Raw genomic sequence first — 25,477 nt, 5'->3', positions numbered from 1 at the left:
ATGGGCTTCTTAAAGTGGCCACCATGGTTGGTGCCCCTTCAGTGGCCAGCATGGTTGTCTTGGGGGAGTCAGAGATAAAGGAAATGCCTCCTGGCCTCGAGAAGCTTCTGAACATCTCTGTTCTCCCAACCTGAGGTCCAGGCACCATCTCCTGGGCTCTCTGCAGAACAACCGGAACCCCATGACCCAGCACCTGTTAGGTGCCAGGCTCTGGGCTATGCTGGGGAGGCTGTGGGTGGTGGGAGGGTCTGGGTAGTCTAGTCACAGTACACAGAAGGTTCTCTGACACAGTTCCGATACCTGTCCTGGACCAGTAACAGTGGAAATGCCCAGAAGCCCCACACTGGTAATAGCTACGGGAGTGATTTCAGGCTACAGGGTCACTAGGGTGATGGCTCTTCTCATGCAGCCAATGCAGATGTGCTTTGGAGTTCCCGGGACAGACTCCCCTCCTTATTACCTACTGGTGATCAGGACTCTTGCCTGGACAGGGAGCAGTGGGAGGGTCCGGGAGATCCTTCTGTCTGTGTATGCCCCACCCTCATTCCCAGATTTTGTTTTGGGGTCTAGAAACCCATTTGGTTTCTCTGGTCAGGCTGGGCACAGGTCTCAGCTGCCCTGGGGCTCCTGAGGTTTGGGGTTAGAGCCAGCCCTGGGAGAGGTTCAGAGGTACATGGGAGGAAGCCCTCACTTCCTTTCTGAAAAGCCTCCTTTGCTGGGGGCTGGGGAGATTGGGAGGCTGGGAGGCTCTGGGCCAGACTGGGTTTCCGGTGAGTGCAGACAGGCCCCGGGAGGTCACGGTGTGTCTGTGGTGATCTCCTTCCCTGGTGTTGGCATGGCTGGGGGGGGGGTGCTGGGACAACTCTGCCCTCCCCCTTGTGAGGTTCTGCTGTCTCTAGGGTTCTGCACCCCCTCATCATCCCTGGCAGGTATCTACTTTTCTGGAACACTGCCGAGGTGGTAGTGTGTGTGCCCAGCCTTGGGTGCTGTTCTGGGAACGGGGATTGCTGAGCTCACCCTACGCCTTTGGCCAGCACTGTGGTAACTTAGTGAACATACCCACCCACCTCCAACAGGTGGCATACACAGACCTGGGTCTCCCAGGCATAGTTGGGGACGCCTGTGTGGGCATGGGACGTGTATGCATGCCCAGGTTCAGAAACAGGAAGTGGACACGTATACAGGAGAACAGGCCAGGACAACTGTGGGATGAGCAAGCGACCCAGGGACACAGATGCTGCATGTCCATCTTTGCTGGGATTTGAACCTACCTGTACGGGAAGCAGATAAGTAGGTGGGCCTAGCAGACCACGTGGATGTGAGCTGACATTTGCAGATACAGGACCCAGGAGCACATACACAGGGCTTGAGTACCTTGGCTGATGTAGAGTCAGCTGTGGGCCTTCAGGGGTGGCACTTGACAGCGCAGACCAAGGTCAGCGGCGCTCTGTGGTGTGGTTTCCTTTCTAAGTTCCCACTTTGGGGTTTAGGACCCTAAAAGCTCCGTTTCCTATTTTACTGTGATCCACAGTTGACCTCCCACTCCCTAAAGGCAGGGTCTGTGCCAGGGGCACCTGCAGCACCTCCTTGAACTTTTATTTATTTATTAAAAAAATATTTTTAGTTGCAGATGGACAGAATGCCTTTATTTTATTTATTTGTTTTTAGTTGTTGATAGACCTTTATTTATTTCTATGTGGTGCTGAGGCTCGAACCCAGTGCCTCACGCGGGCTAGGCAAGCACTCTACCACTGAGCCACACCCCAGCCCTGAACCGTTATTTATTTATTTTTTTGTACTAGGTATTGGACCCAGGGGCACTCAACTCTGGAGCCACATCCCCAGCCCTCTTTATGTTCTATTTGGAGACAGGGTCTCACTAAATTACGTAGGGTCTTGCTAAGTTGTGAGGCTGGCTTTGAACTTGAGGTCCTCCTGCTTCAGCCTCCGGAGTTGCTAGGATTCCAGGATGTACCACTGTGCCCGCCTCCTTGAGCCTTTGGTTCCCGTCTTCCCTGGGCCTCTGGGAGCTTCCTGAGTGTGGCTGCCTGGCCTGGGTGAGCTGCTTCAACGGTTCTTTGCTCCCCCAGGATAAGGAGGAACCTGACTGTGGGGTTCTCCTCCTGAAACCAAGCCTGCAGGTCAGTGATGAGGGCCACTGCCTGCCCCCGCCTCGCATGGGCTCCTCCCCCAACCCTGGGGGAGGACAGACCCCTACCCCTGGCTGGTCTAACCTCTAGACTGTCTCCTCGGTCTAACCTGGCAGCTGAGTGTCTTTGTCCACCCTGGGCGCTTGCTGGGTTTGAGATTAACTCCGTGTGTGACCTTCGTCAAGTCACTGAAGGCCTTAGTTGCCTGTCTTTACACGGGACCAGTAACCCCCCAGGGGTGGGGGGATGTTGGAGGGTGGAAAGCCCGCGGTGCCCAGTCATCACGGGGTGGGGTGTTGAATGCAATCTCCCCTGGGCTTCCTTGGTAGCCAGATGCATGGCCCAGGGGACTTGGCCCAGGCCTGGGGCAGGCTGGCAGCTGTGTGGACTTCTCATTTGAAAGCTGGTGTGCTTTGTCCTCTCTCTGGGCCCACCAACCCCTCCTTGGCCCAGGGGGACCTCCACATAGGGTCAGGAAATGGCAGGCCGGGCGTGGGGAAGCTTGGGCCTGCCGCCTGCTGGGCCTCTGGGAGGGGAGCCAGTGGTGCGCTAAGAATAGCCCCAAATCATGCCTCTGAGCTCCCAGCGGGCAGCTGTGCCTCTCCTGTGCCTCTCCTGCCTCTCCCGGTCCAGGCCAGGGGGCTTCAGACTGGCTTTCTAGGCCTCCTCAAGCTGGCACTTGGCACACGGCACAGGCGTGGGCCTGGGAGCTACAGACAGCCCGGGAAAGGGCTGTTTCCCTCCCTAGGCCTGAGGCTGTGGGGATGTAGTCCAAGGAAGCACTCGGAACTTGTGACAGCTGCATCCCCTCACCATCTTCTACCCCCGAGAGACCTGTAGTGACCTAAGAGCATTGGCTGACCACCAGGGTCTGGAGTCCTTCTCCTTCCCTCACTAGCTGTGTGGCCCCGGGTGGCAAACAATCTCTCTGTGCCTCATGAGAATTCCCTTAGAGGAATGTGGCAAGGGTGAAAGGAGGTAGTGCGCAGAGAGGCCTGGGTTACGGTGGCGCAGGGTGTGCTCATTAGACGTTAGGCGTGACAGTGGGTGCTGTTGTTATTGGTAGTATTGGGTGGTACTGGGAGTTGAACTCCGGGCCTGACGCGCGCATGCTTGGCAAGAGCTCTACTACTGAGCGACATCCCCAGCCCTAGGTGCTGCCGTTATTGGCATGAGGAATGTTTTCTCAGCAGAGGAGAGACCTGTGATACCCGAGGGACAAGGACTCCTTGTTTGGTGCCATGTGGGGGAAGGGGACCGGTTGGTATCTAGATTTGGGGTCCCTGACCCTGGGTTCAGTATGAGGTGCAGGGGACCCAGGGGTGAATTAGACTCAGCCCCTCACAGAGGTGAGCGCCCCGCATGCGAACCTTATGTCACACCCTGCTGCTGCCCTGTGTGCTGGTGTCCCTGCTGCCTGTGCCTGTGTTGGCCTGGGGGGTGATGTCTCATGGAGGTTTGGAACAGGGGCCTACAGTTTGCACGTGGACTGGCCATAACCTGAAGTTCCAGGACCTGCGCATGCAGTGAACCCAGATGCCCTGTGACTGTCGTCAGAGTGCCCCGGCCCAGGCTGGGCACCCTCGGAGCTGAGCTGCAGCCGTTCCTATACCAGTTGTAGGAAATCCATGAGCGGCCTGGGTTGTCCCGCTCTGCCCCACGAGCTCTCTGCAGGGAGGTCCCCCCTCACCTTTGCAGACTCCTGGGACTTCGGGAACAGGGTGTGTTACTGCAGAAGTCCCTGGACTCCTGGGAACTGGGCTTTCAGGAGGAGGGAGGAGGGAGGAGGGAGCTGCATTGCTGGGAGGGCTGTGGGAGGGCCGTGGGTCCCCCTGGAAATGGCCTTGAGGCCAAGAGACTGCAAGGCCGGGGCCCTGCTGGGAGAGAGGGGTTGGTGTCCTCAGGTAACCTGGGACCCTGCCAGCCTCTGCATCCTGCTGAGCCGCAGGCCCTGTCCACCTGAAGGCTGTGTGTCCCGCTGCCTTGTCCCAGAGTGGAGGACCCTTGAGCATTCTGGAAGATTCTGTTTGGAAAACATGGAGGGAAACTTATCTTCCCCCTTTTCTTTTCGCGGAACTGGAGAACCTTGTGAAGGAAGTAACTCCTCTCCTTCTGTCCCAAAGAGATAATGGATATATCCTGACGGCCACCCTGTGGTGACGTCACCCTTTATCCTAGGACCCCAGAGGTTGGTATTGACCCTATCCCGGGTGGCCCTCCATTGGAGCCCCAGGACTCTGATTGGCAGGTCTGGGAGACCCTGAGGGTGGTGGTATCCCTGTCTTTGTGGGGCTCCCTCCTCATGGCAGAGTCTACTGCAGGAGCTCATGGACTTTGGAGCCCCTACAGGTGGGGGCTGGTGAATGGGTGGCAAGGGGTCTGTTTGTATATCCACTGTCCCCCAGCCAGCAGCCAGCTGCAGGGGCTTCCTCTTCCTGTCTCTGTGAAGTGACACAGGAATTAGGCCCCAGGAGAGGGCGATTTGTTAGGTCTACCCAAGAGTCTTGGGACTGACCTGTGCAAGGGCAAAAGAGTAACGTGCTGAATGCCCTCTGAAGCCTGGAGAATACCTGCATAGCCAGTCCCTTACTGGTGGTGCTGCAGGCCTCCTGGAGAGTCCTGCCTGGCCTGTGGACGGCGGAGGGCTGGCCTGTCTGGGGCTTTTGGAGGAAGGGACCTGGCTGTGCTGAGATTTTTTTGTTTGTTTTTAAAACACTTTTTTTTTTGGTACCCGGGATTGAACCCAGGGGCACTTAATCACTGAGCCACATCCCCTGACCTTTTTTATATTTTATTTAGAGATAGGGTCTCACTGAGTTGCATAGGGCCTTGCTAAGTGGCTGAGGCTTGCTTTGAACTCTCGAGCCTCCTGCCTCAGCCTCCAGGGCTGCTGGGGTTACAGGCGTGCACCACCGTGTTAGATTTTTATGCTCCTGATTCTGCTGTGACCCCAGCCAGTCAGGGCCAGACGCTCTGAATCGACATTGTCATGCATATTCTCTTGACATTTCATGGTGTATAAGCGAAACCCATTTCCTGCCACTCCTGACATTGCTTGTTTTCATGGTTTTTCCAAATGTAATAATTCAAAGTAGTGTCTCTTAGTACTGTTGTATGAACGGAGTCCAGGACATGGGAATCCTGTGTTGGGACGTTCCAGGGCAGTCCCCTGCTCACCCAGGGTGGGGTCGTCTTGTAACTTAGGGTCTCACCTTGGGCTCAGGTACCTCATAGGAGGAGGTGGAAGAGGGAGAAAGCTTCTTGGTAGAAAAGCTCCCCCCAGCCCACCAGTCTGCTTTCTGTCTTTATAGGTTTGCACAGTTTGGATATTTTATATAAATGCAGCGTGTGTGTGTGTGTGTGTGTGTGTGTGTGTGTGTATTTTTGTGGATCCCCTTTTAAAGGGGGGGACCCTAACTCATTGATTTACATTATTTGTATTGGAATATAAGTTAAATATGTAGAAGACTAGTGCAGATGCCTTAGACTTACAGTTTTTGTGTAACTGTAATACCCGAGGGGGCTGGGAGCGAGCTCAGCAGCAGAGCGCTTGCCTAGCATACAGGGGCCTGGGGCCTACCCGCCACCTTGCAAAAACCAGCAAAATCAAAACATGATGATATACTAGAAAGTCAACCGACCTCCAGTGAACAGTGCTGATGTCATTGGAAGGACCATGCCTGAGCTGACTGGCCGTGTTGGGCTGGTATCAGAGGACCCGACCTCTGGGCCTCTCCTGCCCCTGGGCCTCTCCTGCCCCTGGGCCTCTCCTGTCCCTGGGCCTCTCCTGCCCCGCCTCTGCTTCCTGTGCCCACTGCACAGGAGTTTTGACCCTGTTGGGCTGACTGGGTGACCTGGGGTCATTGGATCTCATGGTTGAGCCCAGGCTGCCTGTGAGGAGTCCCAGGTGTCTGTCTAATGGGCTTCACTGGGTACCTGGAAGGCTGTGTGGCTGGTTTGCAGATACGGGCAGCACAATGGCACTGTTGAAATCCGGGAAGTTCTTAAACCCACTTCTTGTGGGAGTCAGGAGTTTGGCACAGAGGTGGACCCTGCCCAGTTCTCAACACGAACGCGGCCCTGACTGCCGGGAGGCTGCCCTTTGAATTGGCCACATCCAGGCTCCTTGGGGATGAAGTGGCCCGATTTCCCTCCCCACCCGCTCTTTTCAAATTTGAACCACAAACTGTCTTTGTACTGGATGCGATGGTGTCATGTGACCTTCATGGAGAAGGAGCTGGACGGTAAACACAGGAGCAGACTCAGCCCCTCACGGCACAGCAGTGCAGGTGCGTGAGGTGGCCATTGTAGTGGCCAAGGAATGTCTCATTACCTTTTGTTTTTGGAAACTCATACAAGGTACAGTGAAGCATTTTTATTTTATTTTCTTCTTCTTATTGGTACCAGGGATTGAATTCAGGGTGCTTAGCCCCTGAGCCACATCCCCAGCCCTTTTTCATATTTTATTTAGATACAGGGTCTTCCTAAGTTTCTTACGGCCTTGCTAAGTTGCTGAGGCTGGCCTCAAACTTGAGATCCTTCTGCCTCACCCTCCCAAGCTGCTGGGATTATAGATATGCGCCACTGTGGCTGCCTCTTATGTGGCTCTTTTCACTTAGCATAGCGTTTTCAAGGTCCAGCCACATGGTAGTAGCATGTACCAGTACCTGGCTCCTTTTGGTGGACTTAACTGCCCGTTGTGTGGATAGATCCCAGTTTGTTCATTCTTTGATCAGTTGCTGGATATTGGCGTATTTCTACTTTTTGGCTGTTCAAAGTAGGCATTTGGCTGCTATGACATCACATGGTAGTATTTGGGTGCTTATGATTATGATTATGATTATGATTATTATTGTGGTGCTGGGGATTGAACCCAGGGCCTTGTGCATGCGAGCGCTCTACCAACTGAGCTACACCCCCAGCCCGACTCGACTGGGGGCTTATTTTCTTTTTCTTTTTTTTAACATTTATTTATTTTTTAGGTGTAGATGGACACAACACAATGCTTTTATTTTTATGTGGTGCTGAGGATCGGACCCAGGTCCTGCCCGTGCTAGGCGAGCGCTCTACCGCTGAGCCACAACCCCAGCCCTGGGTGCTTATTTTCAGTGCTCTTGGACATCTCAGGGTGAATTTGCTGGGTCGTATGTTCTGTGTTTTACTTTTTGAGTTTGATGTTCTGAGATTAGATGGTGGTGAGGGTGCATGACTCTGTGAACATACTAAAGCCCGTTGGGTTGTGTGTTTTAAAGGTGAGTTTTATGATATGTGAATTTCAGCTCACTTGAAAAAGACCAGATGCTTCTCTAAGCAGACATCCGTGGCGTCTGGGTTGAGTCATGCTCTCACCTCTAGAAACCCAGAGTTCTGTGTCACCCTTTGGGGATCCTGGGGACTCCCAGGCTGGGTGGGGACCCTGAGCCCATAGACCATGTTCGGGGTGACAGGTGGGAGCCCTAGGCCGGGCTGGGTCATGGCTCCCTGCCCCCTCCCGGGCCCAGTTGGCCTTCCTGGCTCTAAACGAGGTGCTCCCCCTGAACTCAGTTCTCCGTCTGGGAAGGGGCCTGTGAGCATTGGCCTGGGCTCCGTGGGCGGTGAGGCCTGCAGAGTGTCCGCCCTCCTCTCTGGGCCCACTGTCCCCTCTGTATTTGGCGTTGATTTCCAGAGCGACCCCCGCGAACCTCAAGCCGGGTTCCTCTTTCTCTGCGGGGACCGTAGGGCCTGCCGCTTCCTTCTGTGATTGCAGCCGGGTAGAGACCGCAGCCTTCCGTCTGTCTGTCCAGCCCTGCCCACACTTCCTCCTCCCTCCGCCTGTCCCGCCAGGGCTGATGGCAGCCCCCCCTTCTGTTGTTCAGACCGAGCTCTCCCCCGTGCCCCTGGCTGCCCTGTTTCTTGACTGCAGCACTGAGGGGTCAGGAGGTCCCCTTGGTCTCACCTCCCAGTGGACCTAGCACGAGCCCCTTCCCCTTCCGTGGCCCAGGTGCTGACCCCAGCACCCAGCGCCACCTATATTTATTGCACTAGGTGCTGAAAAGTTCTGGGGGCTTCTGTCCTTGTCCCCGCCACCTCTTCTCACCAGCGGCTGGGGTGATCTTGTTCGAGCCAGAGGGTCAGATCAGGGCACTTCTCTGTCCCAGGATGCCTGGTGGCTCCCTGTTTATTTGCTGTGTAAGCCATTGTCCTCCAGAACATCCCCACCCGACACCCAGACTCACGCTCCTACCCGCTGCTCAGTGCGCCAGGAGCACCCCAGGACCTGGGCCTCGACTGTCCCTTTCACCTGGGACGCCCCATAGCGTGCCACGTCGCTTTCTTCAGATCTTTGCTCAAATGCGAGACCTCCCTGGGTACCGAGAGACCCTAAGACCCCACTTTTTCCATGTGTATATATTTGGTACCAGGGATTGAACCCAGGGGCGCTTAACCCCTGAGCCCCGCCCCAGCCCTGTTTCACATTTTATTTAGAGACAGGGCCTCGCTGAGCTGCTGCGCGTCCTCCGGCCCCGACACAGGTGTGCACTACACGCCTGGCCTGCCTTTTAGTTAGGAAAGGTGCAGAAGGAGCCTAAGAGTGGGTGGAGGGTGACGGGAAGGGTGCAGACCTTTATACATCTGTGACTTGTGACAGTAAGGACAGATTATTTTTGTAATTCAAAAAGTCTGGTCAACAACAACAGCAAAACCAAAAAAGGGAAGAAATCCCGTGTCTAGGCAGAAGGAGCTTCAGATGTGAGCCCTGGTCCTTCTGATCCCCAGCCCTGTTCGTAGCCGCCACCTGACCTTGCCACATGCAGCCTCACAGAGTCACCTCGCTGCCATCCTCAGAGAAGGGGAGTAGGGGTTTTTAGCTATTTCTATTTTATTTTGTTAACTGAGGTATGATTTCAGGTTGTAAATCAGGTCGAAGCTTGATGAACGGTTACAGGTGTGTCTCTGAAACCCTCATCCAGGTCAAGTTGTAGAGCATTTCCGGTAGCACAGAGGCTCCCTGGTGCCCCTCCCCACTCTGTTCCCCAACTGTTCACCCATAAGTGGCCTCTCAGACCTCCTTCTAAGGACCACACCTGCTTGTCCTTGGATTTGGTATAAATGCACCTGTGTGGGTCCGAGCGGGGCTGCTCTCTGTGTCCCTGGTGGGCGCAGGCGCAGGTGCAGGTGGCTGCCTTGGACCCGGGCACGCCTTGGCTGGTGCCCGCTTGGTCCAGGGCCTCTCCTCACGAAGCCCTCAAGGCAGCTCTGGATCTCCAGCCGCCCCAGCCCCTGCCCCAACAGTGCCGTTAGCCCTCGCCACCTCTGCCTGGCCTCAGCCCTGGACTCTCCAAGGGTGGACACAGGCATGAGCATGGGCATCACGAAAAGTCCTCAAATGACATCTTAATTTTTTATTATGTATAAAACACGTAAAATTCACACTGAATCTGTGCGTCCAGTATATTTATTTACATTAGCGTGCCAGCCATCACCATGGCGACACCTCCAGAACTTCTTCATCTTTCCAAACTGAAATTCCAGACCCGTCAGAGCTGGCCGGCCTTCCTCCTCCCACAGACTGCCCTCCTGATTCAGTCCGGGTGGAGTGACTACTCTGGGGGCCTTGTCTCACTGTCCCCACTCACCTCTTTTCTACTCTTGTGTCTGACTTATTGGAACACTGGGCATCATGTCCTCCAGACCCTCCCCTGTTACAGCACGTGTCAGAATTTCCTTCCTTTTGAGGGATGTAATTGTTCTTCTGACATCTCACATTTCAGGATTGAGAGAGGGGGTCGGCTTGATGGTGGGAGGGGAATAAATAAGATTTCCTGATGTTTACTAAGTACTGGCCCTTTCCCTACATTGTCTCCTGTCATCCTCGCCATGTCCCTAGGATGTAGAAGTCAACATTACCCTCAGTTTACAGATAAAGGAACCAGGCTCAGAGATGTTCATAACTTGGCCAAGGTCACACAGCAGGTCAGTGGTGAGCCAGACTTGGATGCCAGGTCTGCCTGCCTGCATGGCCTTGGCTCTGTGTTCCTGACCCCAGCACAGGATTGGCTGGCCCTTCCCTGAGCCTCCAGCTTGGAGACATCTTCTGGGATCCTGCTTATCACGTCTCCTCAGCCAGAGAGTGGAGCTGATGGGTGCTGAGGCAGTAGCAGAGGCCCATCTTCCTGGGTCAGGTGCCCTGCCCGGGCCAGCTTCTGTGGAGAGCCCCAGCGCCAGCCTCCCGGGCTGCCTGGACCGGGATCTGCAGGGGTCTGGGCCTCTGCACAGGGCTGGCAGGGCAGCTGGGCCCAGGGTGGGCGAGGCAGGATGCCACTCTCGGCAGGACTTTCCCTGGACAGAGCATTGGGAGCTTCAGGATTGCCGGGAGAGGTAACAGGAAGAGGGGGAGCCCTTCCGGAGCCTGCGCTGCCCCGCTGCTCTGTCGGGGCCCCGCCTGGGAGGCTGCCGTCTCAGGGCCGGGCTTGTGTTGCCTGGCGGGTGGGGGGGCCTGGCATCTGGGCTCACCTGAATTTTCCTGGTGCCATGATTTCTTTGCCACGTGGTCTTGGCCTCCTCTCTCAGCCTCCCTGAGGGTCAGCTGGGCCGCTACATGGTCCTCCGAACCTGGCTGTGCTCTGGGATGGGGCCGCCCAGCCTGCGTGGCCGGAGGATGCTCAAGCACAGAAAGGCCCAGCGTTTCCTTCAGGGTCGCAGAGCTGCTGGCGCTGCAGCCCAGGTTGGAACCGGGCAGCCTGGCGCTCGGTGCCTGGCCACGTGATTGACAGCCCACACAGACTTCTTTTTTTACAGAGAAAGCAAGTTTCCGTGGGCCTGGTGGGGGTCGTGGGCCTGGTGGGGGTCAGGTGAGGCCTCGAGCCCTGGGCCCCAGAGGAATCTCCCAGCAGCTTTCTACCTGCTGCCTCCTCTACGCCATCCTGGTTGACACTGGCCGTGGTCATGACCGCCTCATTGCCGTAGCCAGGGTGGCACGTCACCCCCTGCAGAGCAGCCCTAACCTACAGCGTGGTCTCCCAGGCGCTCAGGTTCGGCCCAGCCTACCCCTTCCTCACGTCTGGCCTCACAAATCCCTTCTTGCATCCGAGGCGCCTCTGCACAGTGTGCAGCATTTCTCTCTCCATGCTGTTCCCTGTGGGCAGAATGCTGTTCCTCTCTCTTCCTGTCTGCCAAGCGTTGCTCATCCTTCCTGGCCCCGCATGGTTGCCTCTGATCCCAGGAAGCCCTCCCCGCATTCCTGGTGGCAGGTCAACCTCTCCCTCCCTGTGCAGCTCCGTCTAGTGGGGAGGCTTCCGTCACTGTCTGGTGCAGCCTGGGGGGCTCAGTTCCCTCCTCTGTGAATTGGGGAGAACAGCAGTGGCAGAGGAGGAAGCCTGGGTCCCCTCTCCCTGGCTTCCTGGAGCATCCAGGCCAGAGCCTGGGGGAATGCGGCCCCCTCAGGGTTAAGTCCCTCCAGTGCCAGGGACGGAAGTGCAGAGGACAGAGTGTGAAATGAAGTCACTTCCCTGCCCGGGGGTCTGCCGTGTGCCTGGCCTTCCGCAGCAGATCCTGTTTCCTCCTTGGCCTCTGTGCCCACTCAGTCCTGGCTCCCAGGACCCCGCAGGTCACCAGCAGGTGGGGGCTCCGGGTGGAATGTGCCTGTCATTCATCCGGCAAGGCCACTTCCTGTCTGCATAAGCCAACCACTTTCCTGCCTCAGGTCTGGGGCAGTTGGTGGGGCTGATGGGCGTGGCTTGGAGGGAGGCTACCTGAGGTCAAGTGCAAGGGCCAGCCTGCTCCTTTCACTCCAGGCACCGAGGCCCAGGAAGGGGATGACACTTTCCAGGGTCAGACCAGGGCCCAGATCTCTGGTCACACTCCAATTATGTGGAGGGCTCTGTGTGCTAGGTCTCTCCTGGGGTCACTTGGGGGGACCAGTCGGGTGAAAGGTGAGGAAGTGGCCTGACCTCCCTGGGCTCCATTTCTTTTGGGGACATGGGACTATCTGCATGTGACAGAGAACCGACCTGGCCAGGCTGGGCCAGCACGGCCTCCTTTGGTCCTCACTGTCCTGCAGGAAACCAGGCTCAGAAAGGCCAAGGCCAGGCCTCTGGGGCAGGGCTGCGCGGTGACCTGTCCCCTGCCCTCTGCCTGGAACGTCTGGTTTTCCCACGGAGGGTGGTTTAGCATTCCGTCCCTGAAACCTGGGAGCACCCCCGCGGGGCCGTGTCTCTGGCTGTGAGTTGGTGCTGACCGCGGTGGCTGGTTTCGCTGGCCGTGCTGGTGAGTTCAGTAAACAGGCTCGTTCTAGGAAGGGACGGGTGTAGCTCAGGGGTGGAGCGCTTCCCTCGCACGGGCGGCCGGTTCTGTCCCCAGCTCCACAACAGAACAGAGCAAAGCAGAACAAGGTCAGGGAAATGAAGACAGTCAGGGAAATGAGAACAGTCCTGATCTGCCTGCTCAGAGATGACCCCGTTCCCTGGGAGTCGTCCTTCCAGATGTTTCCCACTGTCTGTACTCACTTGTACCCAAGACACCTCCCCCACCCTTTCTAATGGGACAAAACTCTAAAGTGCTTTGGTGTGGGTTTTTTTTTTTTTTTTTTTTTGAGTACAGGATTGAACTCAGGGCACTCGACCACTGAGCCACGTCCTAGACCTATTTTGTATTTTATCAGAGACAGGGTCTCACTGAGTTGCTTAGCGCCTCGCTAAGGCTGGCTTTGAACCTGCGATCCTCCTGCCTCCGCCTCCTGAGCTGCTGGGATTACAGGCCTGCCACCTCTCCTGACATTTTTTTTTTTAATTAAACTAAATATACATACATGAAATGTGCTGGTAAATAAACTGTGGGCTTGTTTTTTTGAAACTTTGAAGTTCCAGGGGCTGGGGACACAGTGCAGTTGGTGTAGGTTGCCTTGCATGCACGTGGCCCTGGGTTCAATTCCCAGCACCACACACACACACACACACACACACACACACATACACACACAGAAATTGAAGTTCCACATCTATAGGAAGGTACACACTGCACAGGTGTGCGGCTTGCTGACTGTGCAAAGTATACATGGTTGGTGTGGGGGGCTCACCCCTCAGAAGAGTCCCATCAGTGCCCCAGGTCCTGTCGCCAGTGTCCCCTCCTTTCTGCTGCACACCTGACTGCTTCCCCAACTCTCAGCATCACAGATAAGCTTTGCCTGCCTGTCTCTAAGTTCTGGGTAGATGGGCTCCTGGCCATCTTTTGTTCTAGGTTCTGTCAGGGACCTGCATCTGCAGCTCCATCAGATGGCTACGTAACGATGCCTGCAGTGTGTCCATAAAAGATGTTTCCAGTGTTTGACTAAATACAAACCAAACTGTACTGGACATAGGTGTGGCCATATCTTTGATGATTTCCTGTGAGTAAATTGACTGAGGTCTGGCGTGGTGGTGCACAACTGCAATCCCAGCTACTGAGGAGCCTGAGGCAGGAGGATCACAAGTAGTTTTTTTCCTTCAGAACTGGGGGTGAAATAAATCCTTTGGCACTCTACCACTGAGCTACATCCTCAGCCCTTTTTGTTTTGAGATAGGATCTTGCTAAATTGCTGAGGCTGACCTCCAACTTGTGATCCTCTTACCTCAGCCTCCAGCATCACTTGGATTATAGGCATGTACCAAGCCTGATTAGAGGATTGCAAGTTTGAGGCCAGCCTGAGCAATTTCAAGAGATCCTATTTCAAATTAAAATAAAAAAGGGCTGCGAATATAGCTCCGTGTTAGAGCGCCCCTGGGTTCCATCTCCGGTACCACCCCCACCAAATAAATTAATTGAAAAATGACTAGGTCAGAGTGTCATACAATCTTAACGTAGTGGGTTTAACTGTGTGGGTTTATGCCCCACTGGATGTTTGGGAGTGCCCTGCCCAACACCAGGCAGACACGGGCATTTCTGCCTTAGTTTACCTCTAATATGATGATAGGAGACACATGGCATCTCCCTGCAGTTGACAAACTGCACGTGACAAATTGTTTTCACATTCGTTGTCATTTCTTCTTTCTCTCTCCCTCTTTTTTTTTTTTTCATTTAGTTTTTAAAAATTGTGTGTTGATTTGTGGTTCTGGGGATTGGACCCAGCTCTCAAGCCTGCTGAGCACACTACACTCCTGGACCTCACCCCACCCTGTCTTTATTTTGTTGTTGGTCAGATTTTCTGATCCATTTTACTGTGAAGATGCACAGTCAGCCTCCGTGTCCAGGGTTCCACATTCATGGATTCACACAACCATGGGAAAACCAGGAAAAACTGGATCTAGACAGGATTCAAGGTCTGGGCTTGAACCCAGGGCCTCGTGCATGCGAGGCAAGACTCTGCCACTTTGCGAGGGTCCCACCATCCGTGGATCTTAGCCCCAAGGAGGGTGGTGTCCTAGGGCTCATTCGCTAGAGAGTCCAAGGGACAGCTGAACTCTTTCCCATTCACTTGAAAAAACTATCTATTGAATATGATACATAATATAAATATGTTAAAATATGTTTGTGTAGTTTGTTATTTGCCTTTTAACTTTGTGATCTTTCTGTATTGGTCACAATCTCAGCCTTTTTTTTTTTTTTAAGGGTGCTGAGGATTGAACCCTGGACCTCCCACATGGTGCGCAAGTGCTTTCTCACTGAGCTAAACCACCCGGACCAGGACCCTTTTTTTATGTAGTCTGTCTTTTGATATTTAAGTTGCAGCATTTTCAGTAGAAAGTTTTTTTTTCTGGCTTGAGATTATACAAATATTTACTTACATTCTCTTCCTTCAGTTCCCTGGTTTCCATTATAATATCATCTTTCATTTTTCTATATTTTCTTTGGGAACAAATGCCAGACAAAGGCAGCCCGAGGTCAAGAGCACGCGTTCAGGGCTGGGGATGTAGCTCAGAGGTAGAGTAGCCTAGCACACAAGAGCTCCTGGGATAGAGCCGCAGCACAGAGGGGAGGTTAAAACTGAATGCACATGAGAACACTTACTTCTAAGGCCATTTTATTATTTATTTATTTATTTAGGGTACCAGGAATTGACCTCACGGGCACTCGGCCACTGAGCACATCCCCAGCCCTATTCTGTATTTTGTTTAGAGACAGGGTCTTCCTGAGTTGCTTAGTGCCTGGCCTTTGCTGAGGCTGGTTTTGAACTCTTGATCCTCCTGCCTCAGCCTCCTGAGCCGCTGGGATCACAGGCGTGCACCACTGCACCTGGCTTATAAAGTCATTTTAAAAATAGTAATTCTAGAAGGCAGGTGGCATCACTCAGTGATAGAGCACTGCCCTGCACGTGAAAGGCCCTGGCTTTGATCTCCGGCGTGGCAGAACACATTAAAGCTAAACACATATGTTGACATTTTTTGAAAAATAACTATTTTCCAGAGGGTGAAGAGTGGCCTTGTTTTACATTTTTGCAAGTCCTTCTAATGTCTGGCCCAATACCAGCTGGATGCTCACATCTGCTCTGCATTGGGTGGTCAGGATGTTGTGATGTGCTATTTTTTTTAATTAAAAATTTTTTTGTAGTTGTAGATGGACAGAATGCCTTTATTTTGTTTATTTTTATGTGGTGCTAAGGATCGAACCCATCACACATGTTGAGCAAATGCCATAATTTCATTCTTCTTTAGGGCTGAATAATATTCCATTGTGTATATGTACCACCTTTCTTTATCCATTCGTCTGTTGGCGGTAACCTAGGTGGGTTCCATAGCTTAGCTATTGTGAATCGAGCTGCTGTAGACATGGATGTGGCTGCGTCACTGTAGTCTGCTGATTTTAAGTTGAACTGTCTCTTTTAGATGGTTTTATAATATAGGACATCCATTGTCGGGAATACACTGGCTCACGGGGTTTTGCAGATTTTCCGCGTGTGGACACACGCCATGCCGCCGTTTCCAGCAGTCGCACCACTGATTACTGCTAGCACCGGCACCCTTGTCACTGGAAACCCCTGTCCTGGGGTGCCGTCACGCTCGCAGCGGCTGCCCAGGTTTTCTAGAATTCTGGCTTCCCACGGAAAGCTCTCACCCGTCCCCGGCAGCAGGCGCCCTCGGCTGTCAACCTTGAGGGACAGGCTCACTGCGGCCCTTTGGAGAAGGCATCTCAAGGGGAGCCGGGGAGCCGTGCCCAGTGGTGCTTCCCTCCCGCTTGGCACCCTCCGTCACCCCAGAGTGCTCTCCTGCACCTCCCGGTCCATCGCCAGGAATCCCAAACAGACGTGGGCTGGGGCTGAGGTTCCATGACACGGATCGTTTTTACTGCCTTGCAAGGTCACCCTCGCATGACGTTTTCCACGGCACGTGCGCAAGTGCACGTCTGTGCAGCCCCCTGGTGTCGCCGGCCCTGCCGTGTGTCCAGCAGGGTCTCTCGCAGAGACTCTCGTGCCATCAAGTGGGATCCCACTGGGAAGGTGGTGTCTTGGCCTCCTGCACCCCTGGTGGGAGGGTGCTGGGGACCCCTGGGGTGCGCGGATCCGGAGTTAGACCATGCTTGGCCCCAGCGGGTGCCTGTCCTCTCTGGGCCCTGTGCACATCACCTGCTGCCACTGTTGTCCTCCACTGTAACAAACCCCGGAGAGCACCATGTGGAGTGGAGACGAGAGCCATTTAGGGTTAAGAACTCATCATCTGGGCCGGGCATGTAGCACACTTCTGTAATCCAGGGGCTGCGGAGGCTGAGGCAGGAGGATCACGAGCTCAAAGCTCTTCAAGGCCCTCAGTAACTCAGTGAGCCTGTGTCTAATAAAATGTAAAGCAGGGCTGGGGATGTGGCTGGTGGTTGAGTGGCCCTGGGTTTAATCCCCGGTGCTCAAAAACAAGAACCACCCATCCTTTGTGGTTTGAAAGCCTGTTCAGAGTGCCATGGTTAGTCCTCAGTAGTGGGCCAGGGGCAGGGGACCTTGGAGGTGCCTTTTTTGGGCCCCTCTGAGAGACAGGGTGTGACTCAGTGGAAGAGACCGGAGGGTCCGCGCCAGGCGACCGTCTCCCCAGGTGGGATCTGCTCTGGGGAGACTCCAGAGTTGCTCCCCCGTCTCTAGCGCTCACAGCCTCTGGCCTCTGTTCTCCTCATTGACCTTCCCACCTGCCCAGAGGTGTGGGACTTGGGTCAGCGTCCCCATCCAGCGTTTTCTACAAGGTGGTCCCCGCACAGTTGCCATTGATCAGAAGGTGCTGCCATCTAGGCCCTGGGCTGCACAGTTCCACCCGTGTGGTCTCACTTATTTTCAGAACACATACATCCATAAGGTGGCTCTGTTTTTCATCTGTTCTTTAACCTTCCCAGTTTGGGTTGGGTATGGTGCTACGTGACTGTAATCTCGGCGATTTAGGAGGCTGAGGCAGGAGGATTGCAAGTTGGAGGCCAGCCTCAGATACTTGGTGAGACCCTGTCTCAAACTAAAAAGTCAGAAGGACTGGGAAGGTAGCCCCGGGAGCGTGCCTTTGGGGCAGTCCTCAGTGCCAAAGAGGGAACAACAGAAACGGCTTCCAGGTTTTTTTAATTCAAGTGGCTACTTTGTGCCAAGCACTGGCCCGGCTACGGGATGCCATTGAAGACCAGCTTCAGCCTTTACCTGGAGAGCCTTGGGGACACCCATGGCCGGGAGCCAGGAGGGGAGGGTGGGACTGGGCTGGGTGGAGAGGAGGAGCAAGGAGGAAGGGCCAGGCGGGAAGATTTGAGTGTGAGGCCCGTGTCAGCCTCAGGTTCATCTGCCACCTGGCAGCAAAAGTGACCGCGCATCTGTTCCATCTGGAAGAAAACTGGCCAGGCTGGCCCCGCGGGAGGCTGCCCAGCTTGTTCTTTGTGGACCATTCCAGAGATCTTCAAGGCAAAGGGCTGCCTTATACAGACACTTCCACTGGCCCAGTAAGATACACTTCTGCTTTATTATTTGAAAACATTTTTTATTTTTACTTCTTCTGCTACTGGGGATTGAGCCCCGGAACATTCTACCACTGAGCCACATCCCCAGCCCTTTTTATTTTGTATTTTGAGACAGAGTCTCACCAAGTTGTTGAGGCTGGCCTAGAATTTGTGATCCTCCTGCCTCAGCCTCCAGGGTTGCTGGGATTCCAGGTGTGCACCCTGAGCCCAGTATTATTTTTAATTATTTGCAAAGGTCTGTTGATGTTGCCAGGAGCGGTAAGAAGTTCACTCCAACTCCGTGCTAGGGTTTTACACAGAGTGGGAGGAGGGGACCCACAGGCTCAGAACGGGCCGCCCCCTGCGGAGGAAGCTGTAGCCCTTCATGCTGAACCTGTGTCCTCTGCTTGGTGAGCTTTGTCCTTGGAGCAGGAGAGCCTGATCCTTCCTGGACCCTGGAGGCCGCACCTGTTGAAGTGCAGGGGACCCAGCAGGTAGGGGACGCCTGGTCCTGACCCCTCCGTTGTGACTGTGGGCTGCTCTCTGGTGACTTCTGGACCTCATTTTCCTCCTCTGTAGAATGTGAGGAACAGGACAGATAAGAGTCTCAGCAGTTGTCTCCGGCCGGCTCCAAGGTGCCCCAGGGGGTCAGGAACCTGCACTGGGGGTGGGGGGGGACAGAAAGGATGTTTTGAGTTGGGGGACGAGACCCAGGGCAGTGAGGCTCAGCCAAGCCCCTGCCCTGGTGTAGACCTGAAGGGTCTCCGTGCCTCCGCCCCAGCCCAGGCCCAGTGAGGACCCCTGCGGCAGGGTGACTTCCTCTGAGTGTGCTCTGGAGCTGAGGCAGATGTTTCCTGCAGCTGGCCACTCAGTCCTCCCCCACTGTCCCCGAGATAGGCCTATTTTTAGCTCCATTGTTACCCACCCTGTTCATCTGGATGTCAGGGGCGTGTGGGGGGCTGTGGCCCTGGAAGGGGCACTCCCCGGCCTGGCCCGCCGTCCGCCTTCTGCAAGCCCACTGTTCTAGGCTTCGCGGTGTCTGTCTATCTGTCAATCTGGGGAGGCTCCCAGGGAGAGGTGGGGCTGAGGGCTGATGCAGTGGGAGAGCCCCGGGCGTCGCCGCGTTAGGAGGTGAACTCTCTGAGCCTCAGTTTTCCCACCTGCTAAATGGGGAAACAGCTGGTCTCCTGCCTTCTCAGGGTTGTTCTGGAGACGGTGACTGAGATTAATTCAGTAAGGACACTTGGAGTGGCAGCATCTGGAGTGGGGGAGCGAGGCGGGCACTAACTGAACACAGGCTGCAGGTCCTCAGTGGGTTCAAGTGTAAGTTCCCGTCGGCCCCCGAGGACCCAGACCTGGACGCTGCCTGGAGAGAGTTGGCGGGATGCTCTCCAGCCCCTTCCCCAGGAATTGGTCCCCAGGTCCCTGCTGCCTGCCTGGGGACCGAAGCTCAGGAGAGAGCTCCTTCCCCAGAACTGGCTGCCTCCTCCCCGGGGGTCCCACCTCGCCTGCTCTGTCCTGGGAGAGTCCCACCCGGATGGCACCTGCGTGCTCTCCAGGACCTCCCTTGGCTTTGGAGGGTCCCTAGAGGGGAAGGAGAGGCTCTGTCCTAGGTGGGGAGACCCTGGGGGCCTTTCTCTGCCTTGTGGAGTGGTTGGGGCCATGTCTGTCTCTAGCGTTGAACAAATGTTCTGCTCCGTGGAACTTTCTAGATCTCTGGGGCATCCACATCTAGAAGGGGATGGTGCCCTCGTGGCCTCGCAGCTGCGCCTCCTCAGCTGCCCACCAGGCCCTGGCGTCCAGGGTTGTCTGCTCTGTGGCCTCCTCACAGTTGGCTCCTGGATCCTGGAGACTCTCTGCCCACGCGTGGCCCGCAGCCCTCAGCACGGCCTGTCCACTGGCAGGGAAACTCGACGTTCTGCATGAGGGGAAAGGAGTAAGCCCTGTCCTGTGGCCATGCGGCATGTGGTCATTGAGGGTCAAACCTAAAAATAACAGGGTGCGTTAGTCAGGATTAGATTTGGCTGCAAGTAATAGGAAAAGCCAAGTAGCAACAGTTTACACAAGATGGAAGTTTATTTCTCTGTCCTGTCCGAGCCCAGAGCTTTGCAGGCCTGGTGTGATGGCTCTGCTCCACGGTTTCCTTGGGGAACTTGATCTCCCCCATTCCTGGGGTGTGGATTCATGGGCTCATGGTTCAAGATGGCTGCAAACCTTCCATCATCACATCTGGGTTCCAGGCAACAGGATGGAAGAAGGGAGGAAAAGATCTCATGAGGAAGGATTCTGGAGTTTGGCATGTGACACTGCTCATATGTCCTGTTAGCTAGGATTCATCACGTGGCCCCAAGTGTCTGCAGGGAGTGGGGAAGGTAGTGTTAGCTCTGGTGGCCATGTGCTCAGTCTCTGTCCCTCCTGGGGGATGAAGGCATCGAGGATGGTCCTGCCTGGGAAGCTGGGCCGGATCAGGGCCTGCAGCGTCTCACAGGGACCTTCCCCAGGGGGACATCCTGCCTTCGGGCCAGAGAGCCACAAGCCCAGGCTGGAAAGGCTGGGCTGAGCCTGCGGAGAAGGGCCTAGGGAGGAGGAGCCCGCTCAGGGGCAGTGCTGGGACAGGGAGGCAGGTCACCTCTTCTCTTTGGTCACAACATGCCAAGAAAGTGTGGCCCGTGTCTGGGGAAGGACAGGCCCGCTCCCAGGAGAGTGGCCAGAGGCTGGGGGCTCAGAGGCCTCAGGAAAATGAAGCGCTGCGGGCGCCAGGGCACCTGTGACGGGGAGCAGGGTCTGCCCCAGGACCAGGGCGTTCTGCCTGGGGACTCGGGCCAGGGAGGGCCCAGGGCTTGCCAGGTGGGCTGCGGGTCCCTGGAGGCCCCGGCCCCGTGGCTGCCCCTCCTGGGCTCCTCCAGGAGAAGCCGGGAGCCGAGGGTTTATTGAGGCCCTTGGTTCTTAAGCCCAGGTGGCCGCAGCGTGGACATCACCAACTAGAGGTCAGGCTCCTGGCTCCCGGGCGCCTCCTGGGGGCCCGCAGCTTCCTTCTCCAACGTGAACGCCTCTCAGGCCGCCAGGCAGAGCCAGGAAGCGTGGTCTTTATATGGCAGCTTAACCAAATCGGTTTTTAAAATTTTAGTTCTGAAAACCACTTTTGACCCCAATATTTTTATTTTGAAGAATCTTGAACGAGCAGTGAGCACCTGAGCCCTGATGGTCGACGTCGGCTCTCTGGCTTCTCTCCGGCTCCACGAGCCCCTCGAGACAGACAGGAACCCAGGGCCACCCCCAGGGCCACCCCACAGCCGCAGCCCCTGCTGAACATTCAACAATCTCTGCAGACACTCTCCATCCTGTTTTTACTTTTTAAACTCTCCTTCTCAGTTGGAAGGAATAGATGACGCCCACCTCTAACAGGTTGTGATCAGCAGCACGTGCCCACGACCTGCAGCTGCCCCGGGCTGCCCTCCGGCCACGGGACTCAAGCACTGTCCAGTAGAAAGGGAACGTGGGCCGCATGGGCCATTTTGAATAGCCACGCTAAAAGGGCAGAAAGGAGTGGATGGAGTTGATTTTAAGAACACACATTATTTGACCTTTTATTTTTTTAAAGAGAGAGTGAGAGAGGGGAGAGAGAGAGAGAGAATTCTTTTAATATCCATTTTTTAGTTATCGGCAGACACAACATCTTTGTTTGTATGTGGTGCTGAGGATCGAACCCGGGCCGCACGCATGCCAGGCGAGCGCGCTACCACTTGAGTCACATCCCCAGCCCTATTTGACCTTTTATTCTATCTTATTTTTTGGTGCTGGGGTTTAAACCCAGGGGCACTCGACCACTGAGCCCCCTCCCCAGCTCTTTTTTATATTTTATCTAGAGACAGGGTCTCGCTGAGTTGCTTAGGGCCTTGCTCAGTGGCTGAGGCTGGCTTTGAACTCATGGTCCTCCTGAATTGCTGGGATTATAGGTGACCCCTGCTCCTGGTGCTCAATGTCCTTTCATGTGCTTGTTTGGCATCCAGATGAGTTTTCAAGTCTTGTCCATCTTTAAATTGTATTTTGTGTGAACTTGGTATTGAGTTGTAAGAGTCGGTGTCTTGTGGGGCACAGTCAGGATTAGATGGGATAATCCATGACAAAAGCCTGGCAGTCAAGAGACCCTCCTGTTGGCACTCTTTCACTGCGGGCTCTTGCTGTGACATTCTGCCTCACCACAGTCCTCAAAAGAGTAGGACCAACCAACCATGGGCTGAAACTCCAAATCTGGGAACCCAAATAAACCTTTCCTCTTTTTAAGGTGATTATTTCAGGTAGTTTGTTATAGTGATACAAGATGACTGGCAGACAATACTGTCCAAACCGTGCAGGATGTGGCCCCTCCTCTTACATCTCTCCTCATTCCAGCCACCCCAGTATCCCCTCAAGGGATTGGGCACTAGGGTGCCCACCCACACCCCTGAGCTTACTGACCACTGTCCCTGGCAGTGGACAACAGTGGTACGGCCACTAGGACCATCAGTTTCAGGAACCAAACACACCTACAGCTGGGAGAGGCCTTCAGACCACTCCGTCCCTCACTGTCCACTCGTGGCTGGAACACTGAGGCCCAGAGAGAGGGAAGGGATTGCCCAGTCCCCGCAGCATGTGACCGGCAGGCAGGGCTCCGCTGGTGAGGCTCACTCTGGCTGGCCGAGACACCGGGGCTGTGCCCTCCTCCCGACATTTTGGAGGTGGGTCAGTTTTCAGGGGACACGGGCCTGCCCCGCCCCCTGCAGCACAGCTGGGCACATCTGTGTTGTCTCCTGGCTGCCCCTCCAGGCACAGCCGGGGCCTGTCACTGCCTGTGAGCCTGGGGGCAAGGGAGGCCCCGTGGCCAGCGGGGAGTGGAGGTGTCGCGCCCCGCCCTATGGGAATGGTGACAGCTGTGGCCAGCTGTGCTCCTGCAGGCCCTTCCTGCGTCCACCCTTGGCCCTCTCCCTGTGCCCGTTCCCATGCATGTCCCCTTGGCCCAGGACACTGGGAGGGGTCTGGGAGGTTCCGTGAGCGCTTGGGGCCCTGCAGCCCCAGAGCCGCCATGAGGAAACGTCCGGCTCTGCCGACAGCCAGCTGGGGCCACCCTGGGCCCCTCCTCCTCTCTGACCATGTGTCTTGGTGTGGGGACGTGGGGGCTCATTCTTACCATCTTTGAGGGAAAATAAAGGCAGGGGAGAACTGGGGGTGAAGGGGGGACGGCTCCTGGGGACCGGGGACCAGGGTGTGCTCTCCACAGAGCTGTCCTGGGGCTTCAGGGGTGAGTGGAGACGGGGAGGGCTTTCCAGGGAGAGGAGCTGGCCTGGCTCAGGCTCCGGGAGGGCCCGTGAGCCTGGTGGTCAGTGTCCTGTCTGGAGACCCCAGGGTAAGGGGTGGCTCTGGGGCGGGGGTTGGCAGGAACTCTGCTGTGGCTGGCCTTGTGCGGGTCCGTGACCCACCCCCGGAGACTGGAGGTGCTGCTGGGGCGCAGAGCCCCCCCCTGGTGACGCGTGCCTTGGGCCCCACTGAAAGCAGCCGGAGAGTCCTCGTGCTGTAAGGCTGCAGAGTGAGGCTGTCCCCGGGTGCAGGGGCTTGGGGCTCCCCTCCTCCTGGACATCAGTGCTCCCTGGTGCCCGCGGCTGCTGAGCCCTCTGTGAGGTTCCCAGCACCTCCTTCCTAGGGCCTGGCTCTCCGTCTGCGAGTCCTTTCCCCGGCTCCAGAAGGCTGTCCCTGTCCTCTTGCTCTAGATGCCAGCCCTGCCCCGTGATCAGAGGAGACAGGAGCACAAGGGGGAAGGAAGCGCCTCCTCTGGGAGCACCGGGCACCCAGGGGTTAAGGGTGGCAGGCCTTTCCAGCATTTTGTTCTCAGCGCCCAGCGGCCCCTGGGGCACTCAGGCCCAGGTCTCTCCTGTGGACAGAGCGCCCCATGCGTGCCGGCCTTGGCTTCTGCCGTGGCCGTGTTGACCTGGGTGCTGCTGCGAGCTCGGGGCTGTGCTCCTTGGAGGCTTGACCTGCTGAGCTCTGCTGGTCTGGGTGCCGCTGGCCTCTCTTTGTGACGTTCACGATGTAGAGAGCTGGGCCGTGGCGCACACCTGGGATCCCATTCAGGAGGCTGAGGCAGGAGGATCTCAAGTTTGAGGTCAGCCTCGGCAGTGTAGCAAGAGCCTGTCTCAAAATAAAAAAATAACAGGGGTTGGGGACGTGTGGGTCAGTGGTAGGGCACCTGCCTAGTGTGTGCCAGCCAGGCCCGGGTTCAACCCCTCGGCTGGGAAGATGAAATGCAATCTTAAAATGAAATGAAATGAAGTCATGGACTAAAGCAGGTGTGTCTGGGTGTCTCCCTGCGCACTCGCTTGGAGGAATGATACGGAGGGGGTGACATGGCCTCTGTCTCTGTGCAAGGAGGACCTGTGGATTCGTGCTGCGACCCCACCCCCTAAGGAGACTGTCCTCCTGCGCCCTGTCCCCCAGACCCTTCATTTGCAGTGGCACCCCCTCGTCACACCTCTGCCCTGTTCTTTCCACTCAGCCGCTGACCCCCAGTTAATCCCTCCCAACTGTCTTATTTTTGCCAGGGGAGTGTGAACTCCAAGGTGACGGTCCTCCTGTCCGTCTGTAACTCCCTGAAGTACCAGCAGGCCCGCTGACGGCTGGGGTTAGTGAGCCTGTGACTCCCAGGCCCCATGGGGGCCGCCATCCGGCTGCGCTCCTGCTCCCTGGAGGTGGCAGGGCACGGGCGGCCGCGTCCCCTCCTGCCAGTCCTCAGGCCCCTCCCACCCCGCACACCCTCTCGCCCGCAGGTCTGGGGTCCTGAGGCTGCCAGCGGACTATGGGTACGACGGCCAGCACAGCCCAGCAGACGGTCCCGGCAGGTGCCCCCTTCGAAGGCCTCCAGGGCGGCAGCGCCGTGGACGGGCGGCCCTCGCTCAGCGTCCATTCCTTCCAGACCATGAGCGTGCACAACAGCAAGGCCAAGTCCATCATCCCCAACAAGGTGGCCCCGGTCGTGATCACGTGAGTAGCGGGTGGGCGTGGCCATGATCCTGGAGGACCCGCCCCCGGGAACCCCTGGAGGTGCAGTGGGTGGCGCGCACCTCCTGCTAACAGACGGCTTTCATAGGCGAACACAGGCCCAGAGAGGGTAAGCCGTCTTTCTGGAGACGCCCAGCCAGCAGGCAGCAGATCTGGGTTTCTGCTGTGACTCCCTGAGCCCGTGTTACCACTTCCTCCGCGTCAGAGAGTGTGGAGAAAGGGGAGGGGCGGGAGGGGACATCCTTTGAAAATAACTTTTGACTAAACATTTTCAAAGGAAGTGTATATATTTAGATACATGGAATATAGATGTTTTCTTTCAAAGTCAGTAATTATGGCTCCAAAGGGCGGTAAAGGATGGATCAACTCGGGGCCTTGGGTGGCAGTGGGTGGCGGTGCGGACCTGTGTTCCCAGCAGCTCTGGCGGTGGAGGCGGGGTCGAGGCCAGCCTCAGCAACTCA

The 25,477-nt window shown here is 56.0% G+C and overlaps 1 protein-coding gene across 7 annotated transcripts in view; it reads left to right on the top strand.

The window, feature by feature from the left end:
* Positions 1-25,477, top strand: part of Pald1 (phosphatase domain containing paladin 1) — an 80,575-nt gene that overhangs the window by 18,923 nt on the left and 36,175 nt on the right. For 6 of the 7 annotated variants that reach the window (XM_071611193.1, XM_071611192.1, XM_071611195.1 and 3 more), the window contains exon 2: positions 24,785-24,998. In XM_071611193.1, the coding sequence (XP_071467294.1) occupies positions 24,814-24,998 (185 nt within the window). In that variant the 5' untranslated portion in view covers positions 24,785-24,813. Of the gene's footprint in view, positions 1-23,997; positions 24,640-24,784; positions 24,999-25,477 lie in introns of those variants that run through there. The other variant, XM_071611197.1, reaches the window with a different exon arrangement.

Source organism: Marmota flaviventris, chromosome 4 (assembly GCF_047511675.1).
Source record: "Marmota flaviventris isolate mMarFla1 chromosome 4, mMarFla1.hap1, whole genome shotgun sequence".
NCBI classification, from domain to species: Eukaryota; Metazoa; Chordata; class Mammalia; order Rodentia; family Sciuridae; genus Marmota; species Marmota flaviventris.
This window is presented reverse-complemented; position numbering and strand designations above follow the sequence as displayed.